General features: G+C 43.0%; 1 protein-coding gene across 1 annotated transcript in view; it reads left to right on the top strand.

Annotated features, from left to right (window-relative positions):
• The window catches only part of SI (sucrase-isomaltase), a 1,019,699-nt gene that overhangs the window by 183,464 nt on the left and 818,106 nt on the right, over window positions 1-18,129 (top strand). Inside the window, exons 17-19 of the mRNA XM_069618482.1 lie at window positions 1,082-1,236; window positions 2,399-2,483; window positions 3,305-3,361. Of these exons, the coding sequence (XP_069474583.1) occupies window positions 1,082-1,236; window positions 2,399-2,483; window positions 3,305-3,361 (297 nt within the window). The remainder of the gene's footprint in view (window positions 1-1,081; window positions 1,237-2,398; window positions 2,484-3,304; window positions 3,362-18,129) is intronic.

The following is an 18,129-nucleotide window of genomic DNA, read 5'->3' as shown; positions in this document are numbered from 1 at the left end:
AACTAGGAGTACTGGTATCAACCATACCATATCTGTATCTCTTCAAAGCACAGTCCATGCCATATAATCAAAAGACAAAATAATGAAGTGAGTTGTCTATGCCTCTTATTTAGCAGCAGGTGCCTGAATGCAAAGAGAATAGAGAAAGAGCATGGGAACCAATGGGTAAATTGACTATTCCCACCACATCCTTTACTTCTACCACCAGTATTGTTTATGTTGTATGCAGATTGATTCTCCCACTTGTTTTTATCTGGTACTGGACTGGAATAGTAGTACAAATTGTAACTGCTGAGACAGGAAGTGGTTCCACTGTCAGACTGATAAATCGATTGCTTGTGGAACCACGGTAGGTCGTTGTTTGTTGCAATTTAAAAAACAGTTATCAAATGGACTACTGACCACACATGTATGTTTTTATTGAGAACCTGTAGTGTAGGAAATACATGATTGTTTGATACCTACTTTTCACAATAGGGTTCATCAAAAATAGACAATGTGAAGATCAACTCTCAATCAGGGTGAATGACAACCCTTGTGTGTCCTCTTTATTGCATTGTGTTTATCTTCTTCCTTTGCAAGAGCTGGATACTTGTTTTCTTTGAAATTATAATTAATTTTCCATTACCTAAGCTGACTCATAATAATTGTGATTGCTCTTACCTCCTTACTTATATAACAAATATTTGTTTTTGTTTTAAGTTTGTAATATGGATTATAAAGAAAAATTGAGACCTGATTCATGGTGTGTTTTTCGATGGGTGAATCCCATTGAAAATCACGTTTTGAATCAGGCCGTCAGTGTCTAAAGTCAATTGAAGCATGCATGTCTTGGAAAAAGTGTTATTTTTGTCAACCAAATTTAATTATGCTTCGTAGAATAAAATATGTCCTATTGTGCATATTTTTCTTATATTTGAATTTGGTTGAAGTGTAAGTTGTTTTTCAATTAACTATGCTATTTTGCTTGAAAGAACAAATAGTCAAACAATTAACCTGCTGTTTCAGTCGCTTAAACAAATGTCAACCATATTTTCCTATCTCCACAAAATTTACATAAAGTATTTTTGTTATCTTACAGCCACAAGATCCTGCATTCTTTGGAGCAGATTCTCCTTTGGTGAAAACATCTAAGCATTACTTAAACATCCGCTACACTTTACTGCCTTATCTTTATACATTGTTTTTCAACGCTCATACCAAAGGAGACACAGTCGTGCGACCACTGTTCCATGAGTATGTTTTCTTTCCTTAATGTTAATTTGATATGCTATGTTCTGTTATTGTAATCTATGCCACGCACCACTGCCATTTTCATGGTTTTAGGCACTCTGGAGGATCTGAAAAGGAAGGAGGGCTGGATGGACTTAGTAGGATAGAGAGGGAAAGCACTAGATATGCTTGATGTGCTGTTGGTGGCTTCAGTTTGGAAAACATGGTTGCTGTGTGCTTAGTTTCCATTTAGTTGGTAAGGTTAGGTGGTGTTTGTTGTACAAATATTTGGGATGATGTGTGTGTATTTGATTTAGTTTTCTCTATAGAGTTGTTTTAAGTTGAGTGTTGCTGTGTGTGAGAGAAATGATGGTGGATTGGGGTTTCTGCAGTGGTATGTGTGTGTTTTGTTTGGTGTTTGAAGGTGAGTATGCAGGATATTGGAAAATGTAAGTAGGGTTAGTAATGGGAACATTACATTTGGAACACTCTGGCTATACTGAAAAATGCAGTTAAATAAGAGCATGTGGCTTTAATTAAAGAGCATCTAAATATGACACAATGGCCATGCTCAAAATGCAGCTAAATAAGAGCAATACAATCAGTCCAATCAGGTTTTCAGAATAACCAACACATCTGGAAAGCTTCTTCACTGAAACACAATGCTTATGACTGACAAAGATTTGTTCCAATGGAATCTGAGATTTGTTTCTTCACCTTTTATCTGATTTAAAAAAGTGTAACACTAGAGGACATTTGCAGATGCTGCTAGCGAGATTCACAAAAGATTAGCTCAAATGTATCTCTGAGATCATTCCCTCATCTCTGGTTTTGCACCAGTGTTAGACCTTAACAATCATTTTTTAAGATAGCACGTCCCATTCAGATATGGCATCTCATGTGCTCTTGTGCAAGTTGTTGTGAATAAGTTCCTGTTTTTCAACATTAATTGAAAACACTGTGTTTAACTTCAATTTACATGTACTTTACGTTCAGATTAAACTTGTATTCCTTTGTTTGAACTATTCAAAGGTTTTTAGTTACTAATAGTTTGATATATCATACTGTAAGCAGACCTTTCTAACTCGGATTGTCGAATGAAGATCACAAACATAGATACATAGACCCATGCGTGCAATGATCTCAAAAAATATTAAAATCTAACTTTTTTTTCTCTTTCCTTTAGGTTCTTTTCAGATGACGCAACGTGGGGTTTGGATCAACAGTTTTTGTGGGGTCCTGGTCTTCTTATCACTCCTGTTTTGCAACCGGTGGGTTTAACCATCATGTATTCTGTAACTGATTACTGTTTTATGTTCATTTTTATTATTATGTATTTAAAATATATTGAATACATTTATAGGTGGCCAAGAATCTTTCTGCCAACATTTCTGATATGTGATTCACAGCCAATTCCCTTATTTTCTTTGAATACAAGTACTGATTACTTGGGTAATACTTCTTCTTAAAGCACACAATATTTACAATAATAAAGAAAGCTGATTTCATTAATACAATCATATTTTCTAGATTAGTCTTGTAGTCATTAGTGTCTTAATTATATATGCATTGCTAATCCCAACATATGTGTTTATCCCAGGCTGTTTCTCTTTCACTCACCCACTCATAATATATAGTTGCATATAGTGTAACATTCATCTCATCCAAACTAGTGCACAAGTGTAATGTCCAACCATTATTAATTAAATAACCTGTTTATCAACCAATAGACCATTACAGAAAGTATTCAGAACATGTATCATCCCATACAGCGTGGAGACCATTTAAGGAACTTTTCCATAAAAATATCAAGAAACCCCTAAAATAAACAATACATTCACAGGTATCAAGAGAGAATACCTGTGATCTTGTCCACATCACATTTGGCATTTTTTGGTCAGAATTATTTTGATATATATTCATGTAATTGCTTATTTGTTTTTGAAAGCACACATATCACATTGTGTGGGTGTGCACATAATTTAAATAACCCTTTTTGTGTCCTATGAAAACCTAACGTCTTCTAGTAGAATCTGTGCTACTAAGGTTCCTACCAAATGGGTACTTATGCATTTTAATTGTTTTATTGTAGGGTACAACATTGGTGAATGCATACATTCCTGACGCAGTATGGTATGATTATGAGACTGTAAGTAGAGCTATTTTGAAGTGTATTAGCTTATAGTTTGGACTTTGTATTGTGTCCTTGTAAATACATTACTTTGACTTGAATGTGGATTTTCAGCTAATTGAAACGTAATGCTTATATAGTAAAATGCCTTCTCCCAAGACAGAACTTTGATCAAGCCCTACACACTGTACACACTTGTTCTTCATTTAACCAGGACTTGTTATATTATTACATGTTCCTACAGTAATGTGATGTGGACTAACAGTAACAGGGAGCCATTTGCTCTCCTTGCAGTTCTCGTCAACTGTTCAGAAGTCAGGTGGGCTCTGTCCATACGTTAAGAGTTTGTGGAATTTGCATAAATCCAAAAGACTGGACATTCTGGCCCACCAAAAATGCTGAAGTGTATGCAAATCAGATAATAATAATTCACATTTATATAGCACTATGAACTCTAAGGCATCTGAGCGCTGCTTATTATTACCCAAGGTGTGCGGTGCTCATTTATTGGCCTCGGACAGATGAAATGCTGACTTTCGACCTGTCGGGATTCGAACCTGAGTCAGCAGGTTCTGCACAGATGTCAAAGCAAGCATTCTACTCGCTGTTCTATCTGACCCGCTTGTTCAATTTTCAGCTGTAGGTGCTCAATTGTTTAATTGGAGTGGCTTACAATTGTTCGCATGAATATGTGGGAGAGAATGAAATTGAGGTCTTAAATGCCCTTCTGCAAAGTCGTACCCAGAGTCTGTCAGTCTGTCCCCTATCCCCAGACTAAAGTCCCTCTCCCATTTCGCTCTAAGACCCCTAGTCACTCCTACCCTGGGTTCCAACAGTGCCCTATATAGGAGAGAGATAAGCCCTTTCATGTCTGCATGAGTGTCCAAAACCTTCTCTAGTCGAGAGATATTTAAAACATTCCCAGATTGGCTGCATCGATGTATGCCAGTATGGATATGTAATAACACTCATAATGTAGTCTTACACTTCAAGTCATTAGTAAATGGCATTCCTGTGTTCTGTCAATGTTACTGGCTTTTAAGTGATACAATTAAAAGCATGTACGTTTTAATGTGCTTTTGGAAATGACTGTATTCAGAGAGCATCTGAAGCTTGCTTCCTTTGCACAATGCTTGTACTTGATAATTTCATGGGTTTATCAATGCCTGCTGGGGAGACTACACCAGCCTTGTCCTCTTGGCAATAGATTCCAAACTATTGGTATAGGTCTGTACTACACAAGTTGGTAGAGTGGCTGAGCAGCCAGACTTATCTCAAGAGGGGTAATTGTGAGCTGTAGAGAAGCAACACAGAGATTCACAGTTACAAGTATCCAAATAACACTTATACTCAAAGTTTTCTAGTAAAATAATTATTTATTAAACAGTCAGTTTTAAGGAAGCCGTCTTTAGAAAGGGCAATATGCAACAATATAAAATACACTTCAAAAACACTTCCTCATATTTACGTTAAGCAAGTAGATAACCTTTTAGGATGTCACACACACACTTCTTACAACCTGCAGTGACTTCAATTGCTAGGACACCATGGACATTGATATATCACATTTAACACTTAAATGCAATACTGAGGTTTGTGGAAAAGGAAAAGGTTAGGAAAGGAAACAAAGGTTAACAAGTTATCTGAACAGGTAAGTCCCTTACAATTCCCCAATGCAGTATAGGTTAACCCTCTCCCACCAATACAAGTAACTAATGTACCACCTATGAGGGACAGCTGAACTGAAAGTCAATGGGTCAGAAGAGTCTGCATGGAGCCAGGACAACCAATGTCAATTGACAAAGTCTATTAGAGCTGATGCACTTTGTGTTGATAGCACACATGTTTTGCACAATGTTATATAGGGAGTTTTCAGAAAAGAATCACTCTTGGGCCACACACTGTAAGGCTTGTGAGATCAAAGCTACAAGCAACTTTGCAGAAAAAGCAGCTACTGTAAGTCTCCAGTGATACAGACAAGCTACAGAACAAAAAGGTAAGTACCCCTTCAGTCAAGGCAGAACCTTAGGTAGGAAGAAGAGGGTCCAGCTGGCTTTGTTCTGGTTGCAGTCCTGCAGATCTTGTGTTCCTGGGCCTCAGTCGTGGGGACAAGAGGGAGGATGTCTGGGGACTCCTGCATTGCGGTTTGAAGGTTGGCGGCAGCAAAGGGCTCTTTCCAAATCAGAAGCACTTCACAGTTTTAGCTACCGGTCAATAGCAGCACTGCCGTTCTTGGACACTGTGGGATCCCCTTGCTTCTGGGGGCCAACACTCTATTGAGTTGTCGCAGGCTTGGGTTGTCCTGGGTTGAGAGGGTCCTGAGGATCTTCCTGGAGCTCGGGTCCGGCTTAAAGACGATGCACTTGTTCCTGGTGTTCCTGTCCCCTGGCACTCGGTTCCAGCAGCAGCAAAGAAGTACAGCCAGCAGGGAGAGGGGTTCCAGTCAAGTTTGTCGTGGTGTTGATTGGTCCCACCAACCCAAGGGAAGAAGTTTTGCATTCTGGGCTTCTCTAGTCGATATGAAATTTGGAGCTTCAGCACTGCAGCAGGGCTTCACCTGGCAAATCAATGGTCCAGAAGAGTGCAACAAGCTTCTCTTCCAGTTTTTTTCTTCTGATTCTTCGTCCAGTGGTTGGCTCTTCCTTCTGACTTAGAGACCTCACCTTTTATGCAGTTTTCTCCCATTATTTCGCAGCCTAGCTGTCACTCACACAGCATGGTGGCTGTCCTGCAAGGACAGTCAGCCAGCCAATCACCATTGGGTGCATCCAGGTAACGAAGGAGACTAAGCATAGGGAGTTTCGGGCTCCTCCCTCGCTTCCTGCCCTGCCAGACATGCTGGAGCCAGAGGCGGGCTTCAGCAGTGATTTCCGCCAAAGACAAAATGAACAAAGGGACCAAACCTGGTATGGCGTGCAGAGTAAAACCCACGAAATACCTCACAAGTAAGAAATGGCAAAAAAAAGACCGGGCCATTTTGACAAAATGGGCACCCATGGGTGAAATACTGCAGCTGAGGATTCAGTCTGCGGTAAAAATGCAAAATGATAGGAAAATTAAACCACTGCCACCACCCATTAATTGTAGGCAGGGTAACGTAACAAATGTTACATGAGTAAGTAGACAAATGGGATACTAAGTAACCCCCCAGGACTCCACATAAAATGATGTGTGCTGGGTCTAAAAAAAGAAAATAAGGTAAGTAATGTCAATTTCACTACTACTCTTGGGAACAGTAGTTTGCCCAAGAGAAGGTATTTAAACATTATGAGAAATTCAAAGGACTTCTCTCTGACGCTGCACTGAAGGTGCTGTGTGTCACACTATAAAAGGTGATGCCTATAGAGTTTGCCAGACTCCAAAACCAAAAGAGTCCAAATCAGATCAACAATACATAAAGGAGTGAGAAAAAGGTCTCCCTCACTCCAGGATAGAAATCAAAAAGTCCCAAAGTCCAGCGAAAGAGCTCGGGGTCTATAAGGTTGAAGGGAATAAGTAGGGTATTTTTCCGTTCGCTATCTGTGCTATTGTTAAATTAGAGCTCTCAGTCTTCAATCAGGGGACAGATGAATTAAACTTTGTGATGCTCTGCATTGCCGATTGTTCTCAAAAAAGAGGCGGGGAATGTTTTATTTATCACGCTTCACCACATCAATTCATTGCCCTCTGTGTTAATGAGCTGCTGTCATCTCTTCTTCGTTTTGTACCTAGATGGTGGGGGTTTCAACTTCTCCCTCTACCTCTAAAACTGGTGACTGATGCAAGTGGAGAGTTGGTGCATGTACAATCACATGTATTCCTGATACATTAGATTTTCTTGAAACTGATGCCCATGCTATTTGAAGATTTCTGTGGCTACTGTTTGACTGGCTGTCCAGACAAGTGGTCGACTGTAAATTGGTCGAAAGACAAATGGTCGACGTAATTTGGTCGAAAACCAAATGGTCGAATTTTATTTTTTATTTATATATGTATTTTTTTGGTTTTCGTTTAGGGAAAAAAAGGGTTTTTTAGAAAAAAAGGGGTTGGGGGGACCCCACCCCAAAAAAAAAGGGGTCAAAATAAAAAAATTCGACCATTTGGCTTTCGACCAAATTGGTTCGACCATTTGTCCAGTCGACCAAATTTTTTCGACCAAATGTCTGCCAAACGTTTGACTGGCCTGGCCAGTGCAAATACCAACTTACTATCTTGGCTACTCTAACCCATAGTCATTGCTGTATGCAACGGAGAAACACCTGAAAGCTACTAAAGAGGTGCATTCCTCTCCTGATGCCTACCCCATTTCATCCCTTGTTCGGGTTCTATAACATATTCAGACAAGTTCATTGAATTCATCTCCTCCCTTCAATAAGCAAAATGTCGAAAACTGATTTGGCCTTCCCCTCCACCTACAAAATAAAGGCAGGATTCTCAGTTGTTTTCTCCTTCTACTCCACCTCCAATGCGTTGTATGTCTCTGCCGGCTGCTAATTGCTTGTTAGATTCTTACTGCTTGGGTTTTCTCTTATAGCTACTGAAGGTGATTGGGATTCTCAGTATTTTGAACATTGCCTATATATTTTCAAGGCACATGAGTCTTTCAGTAATTTGGCCTTCTCTTCTTTCAACGAAAAGCATGTTGGGTTCTCAATGATTTGGTTTTCCGCCTGTCTAGTAAATGCACATGGATGTCTCAGTGGTTTGGCCTTCTCTGCCGCATACTAAATGTTTGTGCCATTTTCAGTGCTTTGCTTTCCCTTCCATCTATTTATACATGCCAGGGTCACAGTTGTTTGGCCTACTCCAGTACCTACTTAATGCAAATACCTTTCTCATTTCTTTAGCATTTGTGTTCTAAATACATATGTGTTTGGCCTTTTCTTCTGCCTACTAAATGAAACTAGCATTCACACTACTTTTGTCTCCTCCTCCACCAATAAAACACCAATGAGCTGGTCAGTTCTTTGTACTTCTCCTCAGTTTACTAAATACAAACAGGTTTGCAGTGCTTTCTCTTTGCACTTCTCCTCTGACTGCTATATAAATAAGAAATCATTATCATTATCACATGGATGTCTCAGTACTACAACTCACACCAAAGTAGTCCAAACCCTGCCCCTTGACTTGTTATAGAAATTAGTTAGACTACAGTAGAACATCATATCTTGAGAGGAAACACCAAAAGCTCAACCTGGTTGATCACCTCGAAAGCCTATGGTTCATAGGCGACCAATCAAGCAATTGGCCGAACCTCAGGGAATATTGTGCTTAGGTTAATTGTAGTTACAAATATATTTTAAGTTATATCTGTTGTGAGTGCTGCTTGGGTATACTTGACACTCTGTCTCATGTCAACGTAGTCAATGAAAGTTTAGATTTAGTATATCACTTATCGCTCTCACTAAAAAAATGTCTATACCCACCGTTGCCAGTCTCATCAAAACATTCAAGAATCATATAAACATATATACATGATTGATAATTCATTCATGTTTTCATTAGTCCAAAAACATAATAGGTTATACAATTTGACAAGAAATAATAGGTTGTAGAATTTGCTAACACATGTTTCGACACTGGGTCTTTTCCAAAGCATACATTACATAACGTCTTTATTTAAATGAAACATAAAAAAAACAGAAGGTGATAAAAAGGGGTGATGCAGTTGTTATCTGTGGCTGGGATCTCTTGCAGTGTATATGTGACCAAAAGGCAGACAATACTTTGTAAACTAACATCATGGACCCTCATGTGTCTGTGTGTCACATTCATGAAAAACGTTTTGTTTCTAAAGCCAAAAGGAAATCAGCTCGCTCTTGATCGCCTATATGTGAATCAAGATGTATACATTTAGTTTGGTTGTTTATCTGAGCTTTCTTCAATTTCTTATGTTTCATTTTTTGATTACTGGTGATTGAAAGAACATTTTATTCAGTTTCTATATTTCGGGGTGGTCACATGTTTCAAATGTTTACTTTAGTAATTATTAACTGACTTATTTTCCAAACATCCACCGACAGAATTCTACAGATAAACGGGTAATAAATAGAGGTTTCCGTCATCATTATCCATCAGTTGCTGTATTAACACCCCTTATCGCACTTCTCAATTTGCATTACAATCATTGAACACATTTAAAATGTCCTTCCTATATTTTGTGTGAATGCTTTGATTTAAATGAAAAAAACAAAACATCAGTACTCTCCTATAAGGGCCAGCCAAAGAACTAGCACAAAACATGGACATTTTGACTACCACTTCCGCATGTCTGAACATTCTTGCCCTCCTCTGCTTGCCCATATTTTTCCCACTCTTGCCTCTTCTGCATTTTCTCCTCTCTTACTATGCCTGCTCCTTTACACTGTCTCGCTTAATGTAAAACACATACGTCTCTTTCTCTATTTTTTTATAAACATTTTATTAAACATTTTAACAAACAATACAAACCAAACTTGCAGTGTATACAATGATATTACACTTATGCATCATTCGACCGTGTTCACTGCTCCACTTTTCCCACCCCCCGTTCCGAGGCCACTTCTGCAAATGTTCTGTTCCTGCATCTTGTGGTGGGGTATCCCTTTCCGTGAGATCCGAAGAGTCTTGCATTGACCCAAATAATTCTGCTATGAGCAATCTCCAGGCCATCAGGGTCTCAGTCCCCCCCCGTGCTGCTAGCTTCTTGCCATACCATGGTTTCCGCCTCCGCCCATTTCTGCAGATCTTTCCACCATATCTCTAGTCGTGGTTTGTGGCATGTCTTCCACCCCATAGCAATTCTCCGCTTCGCAAGCGCATATGCCAGATCCTTCAGCTTGCTGACATGCCTGAGTTTTCGTGGTCTAGGGAACCCCCCTAGCAGGCATGCCCACACAGTATCCACCACAATCGTAATACCCTTTGTTGCTAGTTTGTGTGCGACCTCACCCTAAAAGCACTCAATAACCGGGCATGACCATAACATATGCACCATGCCCGTGTTCTCCTCAATACACTTAGGGCATGCCTGCCGTCCTGCATTTTTGAATTTAGCTATCCTTTTAGGTGTCAAGTACACCCTATGCGTAATGTACAACTGCATCTGTTTAAGTCTTGCATTTCTCGACACTTTCTTATGATACCCTTGTACTCATTCCCACATCCCATCCTCCATCAGGATACCCACTTCTTCCCATTCCAGTCTCAGTTGCACAAGCTCCTTTCCCACCCCAGACATCATCATCTCGTATATTCTGGATATCTCGTGTCCCCCTTCTGCTATATCATATATGGTGTCTATACTAGCATCTGGTTCTTCTCCAAGCACCAATTCGGACCATGTTCTCTTAAGCTTCGCACCAGTCTATGGCACGTGATCTACTGGCCAGTGTGCAACCCGGTTTCACCCCCAGCACCCCAAATTCTGTTATGGTCCCTTCCTGGCATATATCCCCCAGTGTTACTATCCCCGCCGGCTCCCAGTGATTTCTGATTATCATCCTAAGCTGCTCCTCCCCCCCGGCCAGTGCAACCAGTGGGACCTGGGGGAGCACGGGCATGGGTTTCCCATCAGTTGGCACGCCCTTTGCCACATTTTCCATCCCAGCACCAACATTTTAGGGCACCCATCCATTGCAGCCTTGGGTAACTACTTTATTTCTTTCAAGTAGAATGGGACACAGTCCCGTCGGAACAACCTGGTTTCGGTGGTCGCATCTTCTGAGAGCCATTTGGCCACATATTGCAACTGACTCGCTACATAATAGACTTCATAATTGGGCCATTTTATACCCACCCCTCGTAAGAATTCTGGAGTTTCCAGAGGGCGACTCTGTTCCATGTACCGTGCCACAGGAAGTCCCTACACATACCAGCCAATCTACTAAAACAATTCTTGGGTATCATATACAGGATATTACCAAAGTAGTGCAGGAGTCTAGGCAAGACCACCATCTTCAACATTGCGCTACGTCCCATCATTGCTAAGGGCAATTTAACCCAGAACCGCATGCAATTCTCAATTTTCGTAATAGCTACTTCTGTGTTGCGCTTGTGCTCTTCTTCCACTGCATGGTAAATATCTATTCCTAGGTAACGAAATGTGCTAGCTGCCCACGGTACCTGTAACGCTGGTAGCTGTTCTAGGGGGATCCCTTTAAATCCGCCTAGTGGGAACATGCTAGACTTCTGAGGGTTCACTGCTATACCAGACATACCTGCATATCTTCCCATCACCTCCAAAACATATTTACATGGGTACCGCAAGTACAATAGTATGTCATCTGCCTACAGTGATACTACAGTGATACTAGGTGTCTTCATCACCCACAGGGATGCCTATTGGGTCATATTGTTGCCGCAAGTAGATCGCTAGGGGTTCCAGAGCTAAGATGTAAATCATGGGAGACCACAGGCAGCCCTGCCTGGTTCCCCTGCAGATTTTCCACCTTTCCGATATCACTGACCCAGTTTTAACCCTGGCCAGAGGTTCACTATATAACATTTTAGCCCACCGCAGGTATCCCAGACCCATCCCTTAGCCTCCCAGGGTCACCAGCAACCACGGCCATTTGACCGAGTCAAAGGCCTTTATTGCATCCAACGACACTATTGCCAGTTCATCATCACTTCCGTTCCCATGTTCAATGACTCTATGGAGCCTTCTGAGATTATTGGATATGTTCCTGTTGGGGACATAGCCAGTCTGATCTGGGTGTATCAGTCTGTTTATGACTTTCCTTAGTCTATTTGCCAAGACAGCTGTCAAAATGTTACTGGCCCTCATTAGGACCCTGGCGGATTTTTTCCGCCATCGACGGACTTTCCGGCCATGGCGTAAAGTCCGTTTACGCCATGGCGGATGGTGGACTTACCGCCCCATTCCGAGGTCGGCGGGGCGGTAAGTCCCCATTGACCCATTTACCCTTCCCCATTCCCATTTCGGCCCCATAGGGTATAATGGGAGTGGGGAAGGAGTTAATTACGCCACCGTAAATTACGGTGGCGTAATTAACACCAAGGTCCCATAGCGCCATGGATTTTTACGCCCGCAAAAAGCGGGCGGAAAAATGACCATGGCGCTCTGGGAACTCGGAATTGGCGGTAAGGGGTCGGCGCAGCTAACGCTAGCGTAAACCCCTTACCGCCAGGGTCCTAATGAGGGCCACTGTCCTGATTCAACATCGACAGAGGTCTGTAAGAACTACAGCTGTGCCCTGGCTTATTAGGTTTGGGGAGTGGTATTATAATCGCTTCTCTGAGTGATTCCGGCAGTCTGCCTCGCTCATGCGCCTCATCCAGCATGTCCAACAATGGGGGGAGAACCTTGTCTTCAAATTCTTTATAAAACTCACTTAGGAGTCCATCAGCCCCTGGGCTCTTACTCGTCGGCAACTGTCTCACCACCTCCTCTACCTCCTCCAATGTAATCGGTACGTCCATCTCCTCCCTTTCCTCTGCACTAATTTGCAGCAATCCTATGTCCTCCAGTGTTTCCTTTATCATCTCACAATTATCTTCCCCGTCATCTCCATACAACAGCCCATAATAGTTTGCAAATTCTTGAATAACTCATCAATCATCAATCATCAATTTCTATCAATCTGATCAGGGGTCTAGGGGTTTCACTTTTGTATAGCCATGCCAAAAGTCTTCCTGGTTTGTCACCTCCTGCATGTTGCCTCTCTATATACATTTTGTAGTTAAGGTTACATAATCTTCCCCAATGCCCTGCACACTTTGTTGCAGTCTCAGTATTAGGCCATTGTCTTGGTTGATATTGTTCCCTCCTCTAAGCGCCCTCTCCAATTCCCTTTCCGCTTCCTACAGTTCCACCAGGATCCCCCCCCTGCAATCCCTTGGATTTTGCTATAGCCACTCCTCTTATCACAACTTTGAAGGCCACCCACACAGTTCCAGCTGAATCCACACTACCCGTATTCATCTAAAAATAGCTAACTATCTCTTCTCTCATGTATTCCCTAAAAAGGGGATCTCTGAGTGCCTCCACCCTGAGGCGCCACGTCAGAATTCTTTCCCTTGGGGGCAATATTGCCACCTAAGGATCAAGGGCGAGTGGTTCGAGAGGACCCTTGCTTTGTATTCAATTTGCGTGATTTCTGGCAATATCTCTGAAGTAGCAAAGACATAGTCCAGCCTCGTGTGCAGTCGCTGCGGGGAAGGATAATGTGAGTACTGCTTCTATTGAGGGTGGTGCACCCTCCATATATCTTCTAACCCAAAAACCTTCAGCAATGTCTGTAACGCCTTAGCCGATGGGGCAGGCCTATCCGGTTTCCTGTCTGACCTGTCCAGACCAGGGTTTAGCACGCAATTAAAGTCCCCTCCCCAAATCACTGCACTCCCCGCACACATGCTAAGATTATGACACAACATTTTAAAATATGCAGCAGTGTTTTGGTTCGGGGCATACGTGTTTACCACACTTATTTCCCTATTTTCCACCAGTCCCTTCACCACTACCATCCTCCCGTCCGTCTCCACCAGCATCTGTAACAGTTTAAACGGGACATGTGGCACCATGCAGGTAATCACTCCCCTGGCGTAAGCCGAATATGGCGAACCCACCACCGTTCCCTTCCATTTCCTCTTAATCACTTCCATCTTATCTTGCGTCAGGTGCGTCTCTTGCAACAAGGCAATATCTATTTTCTGTCTCCGTAAATACAGCATCACCGTATTCCTCTTCAGATAACTATTCAGCCCCCTGACGTTCCCGGTGAGTATTTTAAGTTCTCCCATGGTTTGACTGAGTCCCTCTACCCCTCCCACCCATGCAGTCCAATTTTAGTTGCTTAATTCTTCTGTGTAGGCTCCTATCCCAACTTAAACACCCCTTAACTATATACACAACAAAACCTCCCGCCTCCCTCCCTCCCACCTCTCTACCCATCCCCAACAACACCCTCCCCAACTGTTGCCCAGCTCCATCCCTTGATCTCAGGCACGCCCGCATCTAGCCCTTTCTGGCAAAGCCTATACTCGCGGCTCAGCAGGGTAAAGTGGCCCTAATGGCTGCTTACTATTAATACTCCGGGGTGGGTTGCCTCCAGCCCCTTGCTCCTAATTCCAATTTGCTACGCATATTCGAAATGTTATCCAGCTCACTCATACATTATATTTGCTATATTCAAGTTCATCAAAGTCTTAAAGTCCAAAGGCCACAAAAAAATCAATCAAACGTCCCCTTTTTCTATACCAGGACCGCCCCCCCTACTTATCCCCTCGGTGTTCCTGATACAGACTCCTCACTTGTCATGTTCCTTGGTGGTCCTTCTCCGCCTCCTGCTGCAGACAGCCCTGCAGGTCCAACCATGACGCTGCTTCCTCTGGGGTGTCAAAGAAAAGCGCTCTGCCTTTGTGCAAAACCTTTAGCTTTGCAGGGTACAGAAACATATACTTGATTACAGATGCGCACAGCTTCCTCTTGACTGCCACGTAGCTGTACCTCTGTCTTTGCACCAGCATCGTGTAGTCCGGGTATGCCGTGATGTTGGTGGACTATCTCTCTATCGTACCAACCTTATGAAAATACTCCTGGATCTTCTCCCTGTCTTTATAATTCAGTATCTTTGCAATTATCGGCCTCAGCGGGCCCCAGGCCATGGTTTCCTTATCAGGGCCCGATGTGCGCTCTCAACTGTAAACCCCTGTGAAAACTTGTCTGGCCCTATCTCCTGCAGGATCATCTTCTCCACATAGTCCATAGGGTCTTGGCCCTCTTCTCCCTCCAGCAGGCCAACCACTCGTATGTTATTCCTTCTCGCCCTTCCTTCCGCTTCTTCCATTCGATTTTTGAGGTTGGCAACCTGCTGTTTTAGCACATGGACCTCCTTTGCATTGTTTGCGCTGACATCCATGTTGGTCTTCACCGCGCTTTAAAGGCCACTTGTCCTTTCCGCCAGCGCCCTGACATCTTGTCTCAGCAGGGTGACTTCTATTCCTACAGCATCTATTTTATTCTCCTGGGCTGTCCGTAGATCCGCTATTGCTGTGCCCCATTTTGCACTCAGTTCTGTAATTGCTGCTAGGACCTGATGGTTATCTCCTTCTGTGGCACTGTCCGCGGAGGCTGCCACTGCGCTTTGTGCCGGGGTTGAAGGAGTCCGTTGTGCCTTGGCAAAGGTCTCCATTGTGGGTTGTTTACTTTTGGCTCTCAATCCTTTCACTGACATCGTGCAGTCCTTCCTGTGTGTCTGGCTCCAGCTATGCAATACTGTTGCAGCTCCCCCAAGTCAGTCAGGCACTGGTGCACCCTCTTCGATAGGCTGCACCGCGCTATGGCACATATAGTTGCGTTTACAGTGGACTGTGTCCTCCCAAGTCTCTCCTCTAACTATTGTTGGTAATGCGCCTTCAATGTGGTCCTGAGGGCCAGCTAGCTCGCCTTCCCCTCTACTACCACAGCGATTCAGGTCTCCGGAGGATTCAGTGCTTGTGTCCACTTGAAGAGAAGCCTTTCTGGGGCATCTGCATTTGGCCTGCTTAATTCCTCATCTCTTGTCTTATTGTCTTCTGGCAACTGTCTAGGCCAAGCCAGGTTCCAACCCATGTTTCTGTTCTAATGCCAGTATGTCACACTTGCTGAGCCATTCATTCCACTTCATGTTCTCACGTCCTCATGGGCCCCTCTGGCCTAGCCATGCCACCATCTTGCCTCCGTTATCTTCGTTGTCGCAGGTCATAACTCCTTCAGTAAGGCACCAGATCTTGCAAGCGCCAGGATCGGTTCTCCTAGAGGCACTCCCTTATTAACACACTTGTTGTGCCACTGGTCGCATACGGATTTTGAGAGGTTTCAGTTATGCTCCTGTTATGCTGCACACATTAGCTTGTCAGCCATCATTTGTCTTAGTTATCTCCCCCTGCCGTGTCAGGAGTACGGCAGCACTTTGCTCACCACCCCACTTTCAGACCGCAGGGTCATTTTAACTCAACTGCGGTCTGCCTTCCTTGTGCCATGGACTCCCCTCAGCCATAGTGTGGGATACACTTTTCAGTGGGGCTGTATCCGCGCACAGTGCATTACAAGCTCACTTTTGCGTTCGCGAGCGCTCCCCAGCCCTCCAGCTTATTTCCGCCCGATGCAGCAGCAATTTGTTTTTGCCAGTCACTCGTAACTTTCGGTCATTCCGCGCTGTGTGCTTTCCAGTCCCTTGATGTATTTAGCTGTTGGGGCTCTTCGTGCAGCGCCCAGGGGACCGACATCCATTCGCCACAATGCGCCCTGCCAGTTTGCAGCAGTTCTCAGCTGCGTTTTTAGGGGGCTCCCGTCCGACACAGCCGCTCTCTTTAAAGGGTATATTATACTGTGTGATGGCACATGCCTTCTGCTGCTGTAGCCGTTCTCTGGTGCCGGCTGGTACTTCTCATGGGTGAGCCCCTCGGAATCCCTTTATTTCAGACCGCCGCCATTTTAGTATCCATCTCGCGGCTGGGTTCAGGATACAAATTATCCATCCCGCTGTTATATTGCTTTGAACGTTCCACCGACTCGCTGGAACTCTGCTCAGCACGTTCGCACGTTTTTTCATGAGTTTTGGAGTTGCTGACAGACAAAATAATACGCGTTTACTGTCGGATTAGGTTGCCGGATCTCAGAGCTTTCAGGGATCACAGACTATTCCATGGCTGCCAAGCCACGCCCCCGTGTCTTTCTCTATTTGCTGAGCATCAATCTTTTTTTTTCTATTGTTTGTTTTCTTGATGATTGGGTTTGCATTTCTTGAGCAAACCTTTTGGGTGCTTTAAATCCTTTGTAGGGGATATGAAGTCAGATTGCATGTCATGTTTTAAAACATGCCACAAGGCCTAAAGTGTGTTCTTTTGTTTGTGCATTTTGGGGAAATCATTTTTTATGTTTACCTCATGGGCAAACCTGGGTGAACATCCTCAAAACTCTCTGTGAATCCCCCTTAGCGTAATCAGCATATTTGGGTGGATCTGAGGGACTCCTATGAAGTAGTGCAAAACATTGTCTGAATTCCTTTCACGTGTTTGTGCGAGAACGAGAAGACTGTAGATTCAGGAATGCTCTAATATTTGTTGGTAAGGATCGTAGCAATGTCACATTTCAATATGTTCACATTGATATGGGAGAGTTCTTAGGCCGAACATGAGTTTGGTAGTCTATATAAAACACTCCCAACATCCTGTTTCCTTTGACGGTTGAGTTCAACTGCAGGAAGGTGAGGCATGGATCATTTACAAGAAGAGTTAGAGAAAGAGGAATATATTTGAGGGTCTTGGCAGGATGATTTTTTTTTGGAAAGTGTGTTTTATTTGTGATTTAAAATCTTTTCGTTTTAAGTCGGAAAATCTTTATTTTGGTTTTCTTACGAGCTTGAAAAATAGGCAGATTATTTGGGATGCTATTAGTTTGTCCTTTTCTTGTGATTTGAATGTGAAAAGTTGGAGAAACGTATACTGTTTTCTTACATTTGAAGCCAGCTTTATTGGCAAGCCAAGTTTTAGTAATCCATTTATTTATTTCTATTGCCTGGAAAACCTTTGCTATTTTATTCGAACAATCTTCATTTAGTTCTATTTTTCAAAGACAGAATTGCATTTTTATTTTGTTTAGGAGGACATATTTCTTTTGTTGGGAAAATAGCAGGGATGCATGGGGAAGAATCAGATGCAGTTCTTTCTGCAGTTCTTTCTGTGCAGGAAGAGAACAGTGATCCGCATCCAGTGGATGCAGGTCTCGTATCCTTCTACTTGGATTCTGAAGAGGGGGAGGCAATGTTGATCCACATTTTTGGATGATGTATAGAGACAGTCTTCCTGCAGTAGATTTTGCTGCT

This window comes from Ambystoma mexicanum, chromosome 10 (genome assembly GCF_040938575.1).
Source record: "Ambystoma mexicanum isolate Mex_15411 chromosome 10, UKY_AmexF1_1, whole genome shotgun sequence".
In the NCBI taxonomy this organism is placed as follows: domain Eukaryota; kingdom Metazoa; phylum Chordata; class Amphibia; order Caudata; family Ambystomatidae; genus Ambystoma; species Ambystoma mexicanum.
This window is presented reverse-complemented; position numbering and strand designations above follow the sequence as displayed.